This window comes from Haliotis cracherodii, unplaced genomic scaffold (assembly GCF_022045235.1).
Source record: "Haliotis cracherodii isolate W230 unplaced genomic scaffold, xgHalCrac1.p SCAF_6, whole genome shotgun sequence".
In the NCBI taxonomy this organism is placed as follows: Eukaryota; Metazoa; Mollusca; class Gastropoda; order Lepetellida; family Haliotidae; genus Haliotis; species Haliotis cracherodii.
The window spans coordinates 15,728,139-15,741,581 of record NW_027266319.1 but is presented as its reverse complement, the minus strand read 5'-3'; the positions used below and the strand labels follow the sequence as shown (position 1 = coordinate 15,741,581).

Sequence of the window (13,443 nt, the reverse complement as noted above, 5' to 3'; positions counted from 1 at the left end):
ATTTATTGTTTGTTCTTAACAAAGTATTAGCATTATATTTTTACTGAACATTTCATGATGTCTATACGTGAGTGAGTATGGTTTTATGCCGCCTTTAGCAATACTCCAGCAATATCGCGGTGGGGGACACCAGAGATGGGCTTTACACATTATGCCTACGTTGGGAATCGAACCCGGGTCTTCGTTGTGACGAGCGAACGCTTTAACCACGAGGCTAAATCACCGCCCTGACGTCTTTGCGACTTACGTAACACTGTACAATGCGGACCGTGAAGATTCCGGGATAGAATAGGTCTTCAGCAACCCATGCCTGCCGTAAAAGTCGACTATGCTTGGCGTAAAAGGCGATTCTAATTGCGTGGATCGATGCTCATGATCCAGACTCGATTATTTTACAGACCGCCGTCATATAGCAGGAATATTGCTGAGTGTGGCGTTAAACAACAAACCAACCAACCAACCAACTGTACAATGCAACACATTTTCTAGAGTGATCAATTAAACTTTCCCTCCTAGCTGCTGGATGGGGATGGAGGCCTTCTATTACGCATTTGCTGTACCCGTCGGCGTCATCGTTGTCATCAACATCATCATGTTCATCATCATCCTCGCCAGCCTGGTACGACGACCCGACGGTCTCCGGAGCACCCAGTCGAAACAGCGACGAGCTAGGATGCACTTGAAGGCCGCTGTCACCATTTTTATGCTTCTGGGTAGGTTTGCTTCACATTAATTGTATTTACAACTTCACAGAACATTAAAACAAATACTATGAAAAAAACACATGTTTAGGTGTAATTAAGTTCAACACGCTTCCTCGTGTTTGGGTTAAACTGGAACGGGTTTGTTTGGAACCGGATTGTCGGCATGGACATAAAGCAAGGCCGGGTATGATAAGATGTCCATGATGATATGGACAATATGGCCCCTCGGCTTGAATTATGGTCCATTTAAACAATAATTACTAGTCTACTACATAGTGACTAATCCAGGTGCTCGCGAAAAGGTGAGCGTATCCTGCCCCACTGGTGGCACCCGTCACAAACACATGCAAAGGCAAGTCAATTGTTCACCTGAAAAAAACATGGGAACATGTGATACAAAATAGGGAACTGCATCGGACATCATTTCTGTCACTTATGTGCCAAATTTTGAAATGTCCTCCACATGTCTTCCATAACACTTTTTGAAAGCTTTACCGAGGCTTTGACTGTTTTTTACGGTTTTTGAAACCGTTCGTCAAGGTAAACCTGTGTAGCTTAAAGCGTATTTGAGAGAAAAACAAACTCACACCTCAAATTTGCCTCTCCTTTTCAATCTCTTGTTGGGCCGTGATATTGCTGGAATATTGCTAAAAGCGGCGTAAAACCATACTCACTCACTCACTCTTGTTGGGAATTTGAATTAGCAGCCATTTCAACTTGTGTAAAAATACCACAGATCGCTGGGCAGAAGACTGTTAATATATTTATTTGAAAAAAAAAATCGACATAAGAAAAACGTTGAGTTACATCTTCCGACAAATTAAACGTCTTTGAATCTTTGACAAGAAGGGAGTTTTAAGTTTTAAGAAATCCCAGTATGTTAGATAATAAAACAGTTATTTTTGCATGCGAGTGTACGTGTTTTTGCCTTTAATTCCAGGGTTGACGTGGATATTCGGCTTCCTGCAGATCGAGGATGCCCGGATCGTGTTTCAATACGTCTTCACCTTCCTCAGCTCCTTGCAGGGTTTCTTTATCTTTGTGATGTTGGTAGCCAGAAGGAAGCAGGTTCGCGACCAATGGTACATGTTGTGTTGCAACAAGCAAGACAACCGTCGGGCTCCGAAACAGGTGTCTCCGACGAACAGCAACTCGACGTCGTCGAACGGCTCCGGGGGAAGTCTTTCACTGCACAACAGCAGCACAAGAACTCTTCGCACCAACATCGATAGGGAGAGCTTTGACTCCGTGTACTACATACCAACACGGAGGATGCCAACAGCGTATAAGGCGCTGTAAGGAATAGAGGGCATACACACGGGGGGCGCTTTTATCCGTTGTAAAAATGATCGAGCATTGAAATTGTCCCTGTTTTTCAATTATTTTATTTTTTTGTCCGTTTGTTAAAAGATAATTAGCTTTGAGTCAATATATAGAAGTGACATACCGACTTTATAATGTTGAAATATTTTGAATGCTAAAATATGATTTTACCGATCAATAATAATAATAATAATAATAATAATAATAATGCGACACGTGATATTGCTACAAAGTATTGTTAACAAATTGTTATAGTCATGGTTACCTTGCGCGATGTCTCTTTATAATTTCTGAAAAAGATTATTTTGCCAAATCATTCACAATTACAAATGGCGGATGAATTCTGAAACAAGAGAGCGAACGTCCCCCGAGAAACGTCGCCCTATAGGAATCTATCCTCACGTCTTTCAGTGCCCAGCCATTTAAGTCAATGTAGTAGTTGCAGCCGGGGAAGAAGTTGACATGTGTTGTACAGGCACCAGTATGCCGGGCCTCTGTGACCCGAGCGTTGGTATATCATTTTGTATTATACATACATACATACATACATACACACACACACACACACACACACACACACACACACACACACATACACATACATACATACATACATACATACATACATACATACATACATACATACATACATACATAATTTCATTCAGGCTGTGTTGTCTGTCTCAAAGTAAGGTGGTGGTCTACGGCATTAGTACACGTCTCAACAGCCACGGAAACCCCGTTAATCCAGACTCTCCTCATTACGGGCACACACTTTTGGAGATAGTTGTGTAAATACAAAATGGGCATAACTCCCCATCCTTGATTTGTCATTGTGGACCTGTTTAAACCATGGTGATTTCTATCCACGATTATCCAGTGTATCTATATCTATATCTAAAAATAGAGGCTAAGTCTCCTGTAATCGTCTCGAGTTTTCCATTTCTGCACAGAAACAAGCGGAACGTCTGACGCGAAAAGACATCCATCCCTTCGGTCTCAGAAACACATCTTTCCAAGCTAAAATTTTATTTATGGCGAACATCAAGGTCTTGCTTGGATGTGTCCGCAGATTTTGAATGTAGGTCTATGGCGCACTATCGATCAGGCATTTTGATTGGCTGTTTATTTTAAGCTCACGATCGAGAGAAATTTTGCTTGTGATAATGTAACCAACTCTGGTGATGTCACTTCCGAAACGAATCAGTGGTTGGGAAAGAGTCCAAGGTATGCATAATCGAGATTCACTACACTGGATAATCGAGGCTGAACGTTTCAGTGTGAACGTCATTGTGTGGATTAACGGGGCTCCTCTTGTAGTAACACCGCCACAGAAAATGTAAGAGTGAATATTATCCTACCCTATTTTTTATCCCGGGGATGAAATTCTCTAGTGTCAGGATGATTCTCCCTAGTGAATTTGAACCCACACCAGTGTGTTTAATCCTATCCTGTATTATACTCTAGAGTAAAACTTCCCCCGGGAAAATATTTAGGTACGATTTAATCCTTGCTTACGACTAGGTATACCAGTGAAGGCAATTGTAAACAGTAAACCCACGTTGGGCCCCATCTGGATCTTTTCAACACAAATTAGATCGACTATACGCACACGCATCTTATCGGTGATGTAATATAATTGTCTGTATGTGAATATTAAATGCATAATGAAATTGAAACACTGTTGAAACAATACAGTTTCTTCTGTATCAGGTGATACAAACTTGTCTGTTGATTGGTCTCCGTAATAATATATTTGTTTTGATTTGAAAATACATTATATATTTGCTTTGATGAAGAGGTACATATTTACTTTGTACAAAATTGTAAATATATTGTGAAATAAACAATGGCACATATGCAACATGAATTTGTTGATTATATTCCCACATGGCCTTAAATCCCCAGATTTAAGTACTCTGTTGTGACAACGGATTAGTACATTTGCTATAAAATGAACAGCTCACGCAATTAAATGAATAATTGTCACCAATTATTAAGGATTATTGGTGATCAACATAGACCCCAATTATTTATGATGAAGTTTTCTCATAACTATTTGCTATAAAAAGAAAATCCTAATCAAGCATTCCATCATTCGAAGATGGCAAATGCGCAGATTTTCTTCCTACGAGTAGAGGGGGGATGCCATGAAATGTTTATCCCGGACGTGGATGGTAATATTTGAATGTTGAAAATCTACTTTTACGTCTCTTTTTTCTGGCAAAGTGTGAAAATCAATCCAATATTCAAGCCTCAGCTTATGAACTCGCATGGTCATGCACTCTAAGTGGAAATTCCCGTCTAATTTTCTTGTACCAGCTGCGTACACTGATATGACTCAAAAGCTCTTAAATTGGATGCCGAGACACATTAGGTGGTATGCCGGATGCCTGGAGAGGTGAGGATGGCACTCTCCTTCATCTGCGAGTTGTACATTTTGTAGAAGTCTAGAGTGAGTGAGTGAGTTGTGTTTTTACTAGTACGGACTTATTCTGGTTTGCTAGAAAGTGCCAGCCCACCTAGATACCATGCCGCAGGTTAACATGAGTACTCCGTCAGTATACTGACATTAAGCTCACCAGTCCTTGCTTTAATCCCTTATTGCCGAGCGCGAGGCAGGGAAACAACAAATACCATATTATAACGTCTTTTGGTATGACGCGACCGGGGCCCGAACTCACTCACTTTCCGCGCGGACGTTCTATCCACTAGACCACGGAGAGTGTCCATGGTAAAGACCATGCAATGTTTCTAAAGTCGCCACAGAGACAAACTGAGTGGGACGAATTCTTGATGTCCCCTGCCGTAATATGGCTGGTATATTGACAAAGAAGACACCCACTCACTCATCAAAAGGCTCATTGTATACGAGGTTCACATACATCTTTCTAATGAAACCTAAATGTCATCTCATCACGCAGATCGTTGTCTGTGTCCGTCAACAGAACACTCGTCGCTGCATGATGATATTTAATGAAACCAATAAAATGAATATATGCGCATATTGTGTACCAAGTGCCACTGATGGTGAGCTCATTCCCCTCTGAACCTAGGCTCCGCCCAGAACACTGGAGCTGCCTGAAACAGAAGGAGGGAATTAAACTACAGGGAGCTGCTTCTGGTGAAAATGGTTCGAGCATATTTACTCGTCACATCATATCAATGTGTGTTGCACCAATATCACCATCGGGCCGTGAAATGGCTATTGATAAAGAGTGGTGTAAATCCCTACTACCTCACTTAATCACTTACCCACAATCACTCACCTCTAAGCACACCGTGAGAGGATGCCTTGTTTCACTCACCTCTAAGCACATTGTGAGGGGGTGCCTTCTTTCACGTACCTCTAAGCACACTGTGAGAGGATACCCTCTATCACTCACCTCTAAGCACATTGTGGGTGGATGCCTTGATTCACTCACCGCTAAGCTCATTGTAAGGGGATGCCTTCTACACTGTGAGAGGATGCCTTCTATCACTCACCTCTAAGCACATTGTGGATGGATGCCTTCTATCACTCACCTCTAAGCACATTGTGGGTGGATGCCTTGATTCACTCAGCTCTATGCACACTGTGAGAGGATGCCTTGTTTCACTTACCTCTAAGCACATTGTGAGGGGATGTCTTGTTTCACTCACCTCTAAGCACATTGTGGGTGGATGCCTTGATTCACTCACCGCTAAGCTCATTGTAAGTGGATGCCTTCTACACTGTGAGAGGATGCCTTCTATCACTCACCTCTAAGCACATTGTGGGTGGATGCCTTCTATCACTCACCTCTAAGCACATTGTGGGTGGATGCCTTGATTCACTCACCTCTATGCACACTGTGAGAGGATGCCTTGTTTCACTTACCTCTAAGCACATTGTGAGGGGATGTCTTGTTTCACTCACCTCTAAGCACACCGTGAGGATGCATTGTTTCACTCACCTCTAAGCACATTGTGAGGGGATGCCTTGATTCACTCACCGCTAAGCTCATTGTAAGTGGATGCCTTCTACACTGTGAGAGGATGCCTTCTATCACTCACCTCTAAGCACATTGTGGGTGGATGCCTTCTATCACTCACCTCTAAGCACATTGTGGGTGGATGCCTTGATTTACTCACCTCTATGCACACTGTGAGAGGATGCCTTGTTTCACTTACCTCTAAGCACATTGTGAGGGGATGTCTTGTTTCACTCACCTCTAAGCACATTGTGAGGATGCATTGTTTCACTCACCTCTAAGCACATTGTGAGGGGATGCCTTGTTTCACTCACCTCTAAGCACATCGTGAGGGGATGCCTTGTTTCACTTACCTCTAAGCACATTGTTAGGCGATGTCTTGTTTCACTCACCTCTAAGCACACCGTGAGAGGATGCCTTGTTTCACTCACCTCTAAGCACACCGTGGGAGGATGCCTTGTTTCACTCACCTCTAAGCACATTGTGAGGGGATGCCTTGTTTCACTCACCTCTAAGCACATTGTGAGGGGATGCCTTGTTTCACTCACCTCTAAGCACATCGTGAGGGGATGCCTTGTTTCACTCACCTCTAAGCACATTGTGAGGGGATGTCTTGTTTCACTCACCTCTAAGCACACCGTGAGAGGATGCCTTGATTCACTCACCTCTAAGCACATCGTGAGGGAATGCCTTCTATCACTCACCTCTAAGCACAATGTGAGGGGATGCCTTGACTCACTCACCTCTAAGCACACTGTGAGGTGATGTCTTGTTTCACTCACCTCTAAGCACACTTTGAGGGTATGCCTTCTTTCACTCACCTCTAAGCACACCGTGAGGGGATGCCTTGTTTCACTCACCTCTAAGCACATTGTGAGGGGATGCCTTGTTTCACTCACCTCTAAGCACATTGTGAGGGGATGCCCTGCTTCAGGAACCTGCCTGCAACCCATAGCAACCGGGGGGATGTCAGCTCCTGAAACAATCCAGAACACATCAATCCTAACACTGACCACCGGTCGTGCAACAACACTGAATGATAACAATGAGGTAGGGGAGGGGTAGCATAAAGCGTTCGTTGGTGAAGTCGTAGATCCGGATTCGATTCTCCATGTGTACAATGGTTTACGCCCATTTCTGGTGGAATACAGCCAAAAGGCGTAAAAACATATCCACGCATGTCATTAAACGGGTATTTTACGGGCGCTTTTATTGTTCTCTTGAGGCTTGTTTTGTTTGTTTGACGCCGCACTCAGCAACATTCCGGCGATATGACGGCGGTCTGTAAATAATCGTATCTGGACCAGACAATCCATTGATTGACATCATGAACATCGATCCATACAATTGGGAAAAGATTACATGCATCAACCAAGTCAGCGAGCCTTACCACCCGATCCCGTTCGTCGCCTCTTACGACAAGCAGTCACCTTTTACGGCAAGCATGGGTTGCTGAAGACCTATTCTACCCCGGATCTTCACGGGCACTGCCGACGTCAATGGCCCTAAATGTTACACTGCATTTGACGGACCGTGTATATGTGGGAGGAAACCCTCCACAGTTCGGAGAAGTCTCCTATAAATGAACAATTATATAGCATTCAATATTTTGAAACTTGAATGATTCTAATTCCATTGAACATGGGACTGACCTCATTCTTGACTGCCACGCCGTACCACGAGTCTCCGTTCATCTCCATGCTTTGGCCGTTTGACCGTAGACATTCTCCAAAACTGATGTACGTGATGCTCTCGCTGTCGAAACCAGCTGGAAGAAACACACTTCACATGAGCAATACGGTAGTCAATGATGTATCTTCATCGACCGATGTTTTCAGCTAATTTCACTTAGTCCTACATTGGTCCGTGTTGTATTGCGTTATTCACTGTATTACGCGTTGTCCCATGTATTGACGCAGTACGGCATTATTTCGTGTTCTACGTTTGTCGTTAGGTTGCTGAAGCTCCTCACAGTGACGCGTGATTCTACGTAGCTTCCTTCACACGTTGAACTGAGTAACGGGCCACGGGTGGCACAGTCGTCGAGCAAGGCGATCCGACAGACTGGGTAGACTTACATCCCTTAGGCGTGCCAGACACCTCTGATCGTGGATAATGTGAGGTGAAATTGGGTTTAACGTCGCGTCCAAGATTATTGCACTGATATAGCGACGTGCATGCACGTGTATGTGTGTGTGTGTGTGGCTGCTTGTACTAGTCCGGAATGATGCCGATTTATAGTGCTAGCTCACTGAGATACCATGCCTCAGTTGAACATGAATACCGTATACTGACTCCGAGCCGACCAGTTCGTGTTTTAGCCCCTTAATACCGAGCGCCAGACAGGGTAGCAACAAGTACCATCTTTTAACGTCTTTTGGTATGACGCGGCCGGGGATCGAACCCCGGACCTTTCGGTCTCCGGGCGGACGCTCTACCACTAGACCACGGAGACGGTCTTGATCGTGGATTAGAATCCTAGATCTGCCCTGATTGTTTCTTGGTTTGTCAGCAACGTATCTGTGCTCGTTGGTTGCACCAAAGTGGAACAGGTGTTATTGTTTCGGGCCTTTCTCTCCCGCCAAGCTGATACGCCGTGAAATAACTGTTAAGCTCTTCAAAAGTGTTTTAAAACCAAATTCACTCACTCACTCACTCACAGAATTGGGGCGGATGGTGAAACCGTGTCACCTGCTTTTTCCAGGATCAGAGTCGATTGTGCTGGGTTTTTTTAACAAATACCCTGGCAGACTGCGTCACATAACAACATTCATTCACTCATTCACTGCACCCCACATTCATGCAATCCATGCTGACAGGGACCTGCTCCCTTCAAGAACTTGGCCATGGTCTGTATATTTCAACATGGACGTATTATAGTTTCCTTAGGGGCACGGGTGCCCCAGTCGTCTAAGGCGCCGCGATTCGCTGTGCAGAGTTGCGTCCCTTGGGCACGCCAGAAACCTATGATTGTGGGTTCGAATCCCGGTTCGCCCCAATTATGTTTCTAGGTTTGTCAACCCCATCCCCGTGCTCGTGGGTTTCACCGAAGTGGTAAACGTCTGAGACCTGCATCACTTCGGGCTTTCCTCCCACATTAAGCTGACAAGCCGCGATATAACTGTAATACTGTTAAAAGCGGCCTTAAACCCAACTCACTCACTCATAGTTTCCTTGTTGAAAGTGGATCCAGGAAGGTGTTCCAAGCCGTAAAATGGACTGTCGCCAGTTGTTTCCACACCACCCTCGATTATCCAGTGTGTAATATGTACATTCTGTATTGACAATTACCCTGGATCCATACGCTGCATTAGCTTCGCTTTGAGCTCGATACAAATGACATTGAACACTTACATGTAAACAAATTCTCCAGTCACATTACTCACAAGAGCGAGAGAAATTCCGTGCTAAATATGTGGTAACATAGATTAAGATGTGTGACGTCAAGTCCTTAACGGCATTGTTGTGGCGAATGGATCCAGGGAATTGATGATACAAGAATGGAAATAAAATAGCCCGAATGTTATTTGTTGGTATATTGATGAAATGAAGTTACAAGCGCCTTCACATATTTGGAATTTGTGTAGGTCAGATTTCATAACTTACGAAAGTTCAGTATTACCATGAAAAAATACACCTGACGCCTTGAAAATTCAATGTGAGTTGAAATTTCATGGTAAAAAGATTTTGATAATCATATTCATATCTTATATCATTGGACTTCTGTAATAGAGGTAATAGTTTGGAAAAAAATCCCGGTAAGAGTACTATCGGAACGAGATACAATTCCCAGGCCAGTATGGAGAACGTTGCACGAGCCACCTGCCTCGTCACACGTCTCTCATGTCCCGTCAACAACTGTAGTTATATAATCTGTCATGGGACATGGATTCACATTAGCAGTTAATAATGCTCACGTTTTGAATACGCGTCCACGAGACCCTCCGTGGCACACACACACGCCCCTTGTTGGAGAGCAACGCCCTCCATTGCAGCTATTACCAGTATGGATGCCTGTAGAACGCAAAGACGCAGCAAAAGCAACATGGCGGACATCAACACTGTCGACACACGGGATTGTCTGAAATACTGTGACCTTCGGGGCATCTTATCTGAGATTCACGAGGGTTAAATCTAACCCTTATTATTACGTTAGTATTCATAATTTCTAATTTAGCTATAACAAGAAAATAGGATCGTGTTGGTTTACGTGTCACTAAGCAATGTTCCAATTGCATCTCGGCGGTCTGTAAATACTCGAGCCTGGACCAGACAAGCCATAGGTTGATATCATGAGCTCGCCCGAGCCGTCGGGGCACGATGCATTAAGAATCTGAGGCTGGTTGCCCAATACGTTACTAGTCTCTTATGATGTAATGTTATTTTTACCGGGAACGAATTCCAACACTAAATCTCGTATGAGGGTATGCTGCCTGTTACACATACATCATTCCCGCACGCACGCACGCACCTACATACAACTATTTATATTGCGCTAAAGCTATCGGTGACACGTGGCAACATATGAAACACCAGAGACAGTCTTCAGCTGGGCCTTTAAAGTACATAACTGTTTCTGGGATCTGCTGTGAAAGGTGAGGTCCAGGCCTTTGAAAAGAACGATCGCCAAACGTTATGGTACGTGATGATGGAATATGTAGCGGTTGCTAATCGCCTGATCACAGCGAACGAATAGGTTGTCAGGTAGTTGTTGTAATTATTTCAAAGTGCGTAACTAAGTCATTTTCACGTTGTTTTTCCGATAATAATAACCGATTGCTAGATCGATATTCATTTTGACATGTGAGCTGGTTGACAATGGTTTGTATGAATGTTTTACTGACTTGAATCCCAATTTGCGTGGACTAACAATTAGTAACCTGAACTGTGTCACCCTTCATTGGATTGTAGCTGAAGTTTGTGAAAGCCGCAGTCACAGATAGTCAAGGGGGTAAAGCTGATTTATGTTGTTGTTTAAGGATGTAATTGTACAGCTGCCTTGACACACCATTGCCGGGATAATACTGTACGCGTAGCCCATGCCGACATTGAACGTATAACCGCTATCATAGTATTCTTCGGGTTAATGAAATTACAGTAGCATTTCTTCTTATACAGAGATAATCGGACAATCGTTCTTCATGAGAGCTGTAGTACTTTCCTTATAATTTCGAAGAATATTGGTAACACAACATGAATTGGAATTACAGGTGATTTGAATACATAATCAAACGTGCGTACTCAGCAAAATGTACTGTTACGAAAATCCTTGTGAAGGGGCGACACAAGGAAAGACAATACGAGTTAATGTCGGGCCGGTTTGGGGATCATCGGTTTCTAACAGTGTTTCACTTGTCACAGGGGGCACGGGTGGCCCAGTCGTTTAAGGCGCCCCGATTCTCTTTGCAGAGTTGCGTCCCTTGGGCACGCCAGAAACCTATGATTTTGGGTTCGAATCCCGGTTCGCCCCGATTTTGTTTCTAGGTTTGTCAGCACCATACCAGTGCTCGTGGGTTTCACCGAAGTGGTTAACGTCTGAGACTCGCATCACTTCGGGCTTTCCTCCCACATTAAGCTGGCACGCCGTGATATAACTGTAATACTGTTAAAAGCGGCATTAAACCCAACTCACTCACTCACTCACTTGTCACATTCCATCGCATGTTCTAAGGGAAAATGGGTGGTCTGTGTGTATATGTTCTGATGTACAAATGTTGACGGACCTATGTGTTCTCACGTTCCAGCGAGGACCTCTACGTTCTCATGTACCAGCGAGGACCTCTATGTTCTCATGTACCAGCGAGGACATATGTCTTCTCATTTACAAGCGAGGACCTATGTGTTCTTATGCACAAGCGAGGACCTCTTTGTTCTCGTGTTCCAGCGAGGACATATGTGTTCTCATTTACAACCGAAGACCTATGTGTTCTTATGCACAAGCTAGGACCTCTATGTTCTCGTGTTCCAGCGAGGACCTATGTGTTTTCATTTACATGCAAGGACCTCTATGTTCTCGTGTTCCAGCAAGGACCTATATGTTCTCATATACAAACGAGGACCTATGTGTTCGCATGTACCAGCGAGGACCTATGTGTTCTCATTTACATGCAAGGACCTCTATGTTCTCGTGTTCCAGCAAGGACCTATATGTTCTCATATACAAGCGAGGACCTATGTGTTCGCATGTACCAGCGAGGACCTATGTGTTCTTATGTACCAGCGAGGATCTCTATGTTCTCATGTACCAGCGAGGACCTATGTGTTCTCATTTACAACCGCAGACCTATGTGTTCTTATGCACAGAGCGAGGACCCCTATGTTCTCGTTTTCCAGCGAGGACCTATGTGTTCTCATTTACAACCGAAGATCTATGTGTTCTTATGCACAGAGCGAGGACCTCTATGTTCTCGTGTTCCATCGAGGACCTATGTGTTCTCATTTACATGCAAGGACCTCTGTGTTCTCATGTACCAGCGAGGACATATTTGTTCTCATTTACAACCGAAGATCTATGTGTCCTTATGCACAAGCAAGGACCCCTATGTTCTCATATACAAGCGAGGACCTATGTCTTCTCATGTACCAGCGAGGACCTATGTGTTCACATGTACAAGCGAGGACCTATGTGTTCTTATGCACAAGCGAGGACCTCTATGTTCTCATGTAACAGCGAGGACCTATGTGTTCTCAGTTACATGCCAGGTCCTCTATATTCTCATGTACCAGCGAGGACCTATGTGTTCTCAGTTACATGCCAGGTCCTCTATATTCGCATGTACCAGCGAGGACCTATGTGTTCTCAGTTACATGCCAGGTCCTCTATATTCTCATGTACCAGCGAGGACCTATGTGTTCTCAGTTACATGCCAGGTCCTCTATATTCTCATGTACAAGCGAGGACCTATGTGTTCTCAGTTACATGCCAGGTCCTCTATATTCGCATGTACCAGCGAGGACCTATGTGTTCTCAGTTACATGCCAGGTCCTCTATATTCTCATGTACCAGCGAGGACCTATGTGTTCTCAGTTACATGCCAGGTCCTCTATATTCTCATGTACCAGCGAGGACCTATGTGTTCTCATTTACATGCGAGGACCTCTATGTTCTCATGTACAAGCGAGGACCTATGTGTTCTTATGCACAAGCGAGGACCTCTATGTTCTCATGTAACAGCGAGGACCTATGTGTTCTCAGTTACATGCCAGGTCCTCTATATTCGCATGTACCAGCGAGGACCTATGTGTTCTCGGTTACATGCCAGGTCCTCTATATTCTCATGTACCAGCGAGGACCTATGTGTTCTCAGTTACATGCCAGGTCCTCTATATTCTCATGTACCAGCGAGGACCTATGTGTTCTCAGTTACATGCCAGGTCCTCTATATTCTCATGTACAAGCGAGGACCTATGTGTTCTCAGTTACATGCCAGGTCCTCTATATTCGCATGTACCAGCGAGGACCT

At 44.1% G+C, this 13,443-nt stretch overlaps 2 protein-coding genes across 2 annotated transcripts in view; one reads left to right on the top strand and one right to left on the bottom strand.

Annotated features, from left to right (window-relative positions):
* Positions 1 to 2,003, top strand: part of LOC139446792 (adhesion G-protein coupled receptor G4-like) — a 36,323-nt gene extending 34,320 nt beyond the window's left edge. Inside the window, exons 21-22 of the mRNA XM_071228122.1 lie at positions 517 to 713; positions 1,645 to 2,003. Coding sequence (XP_071084223.1) covers positions 517 to 713; positions 1,645 to 2,003 — 556 coding nt within the window. The remainder of the gene's footprint in view (positions 1 to 516; positions 714 to 1,644) is intronic.
* A 2,983-nt stretch (positions 2,004 to 4,986) lies between these two features.
* LOC139446096 (uncharacterized) lies at positions 4,987 to 10,062 on the bottom strand. Its single transcript, XM_071227374.1, has 4 exons — positions 9,898 to 10,062; positions 7,633 to 7,748; positions 6,880 to 6,956; positions 4,987 to 5,108 (listed from the first exon to the last, which is right to left on the bottom strand). The coding sequence occupies exons 1-3, from the start codon at positions 10,034 to 10,036 to the stop codon at positions 6,882 to 6,884; spliced, it is 330 nt and encodes a 109-aa protein (XP_071083475.1). The 5' UTR covers positions 10,037 to 10,062; the 3' UTR covers positions 4,987 to 5,108; positions 6,880 to 6,881.
* Between the last annotated feature and the right edge of the window lie 3,381 nt (positions 10,063 to 13,443).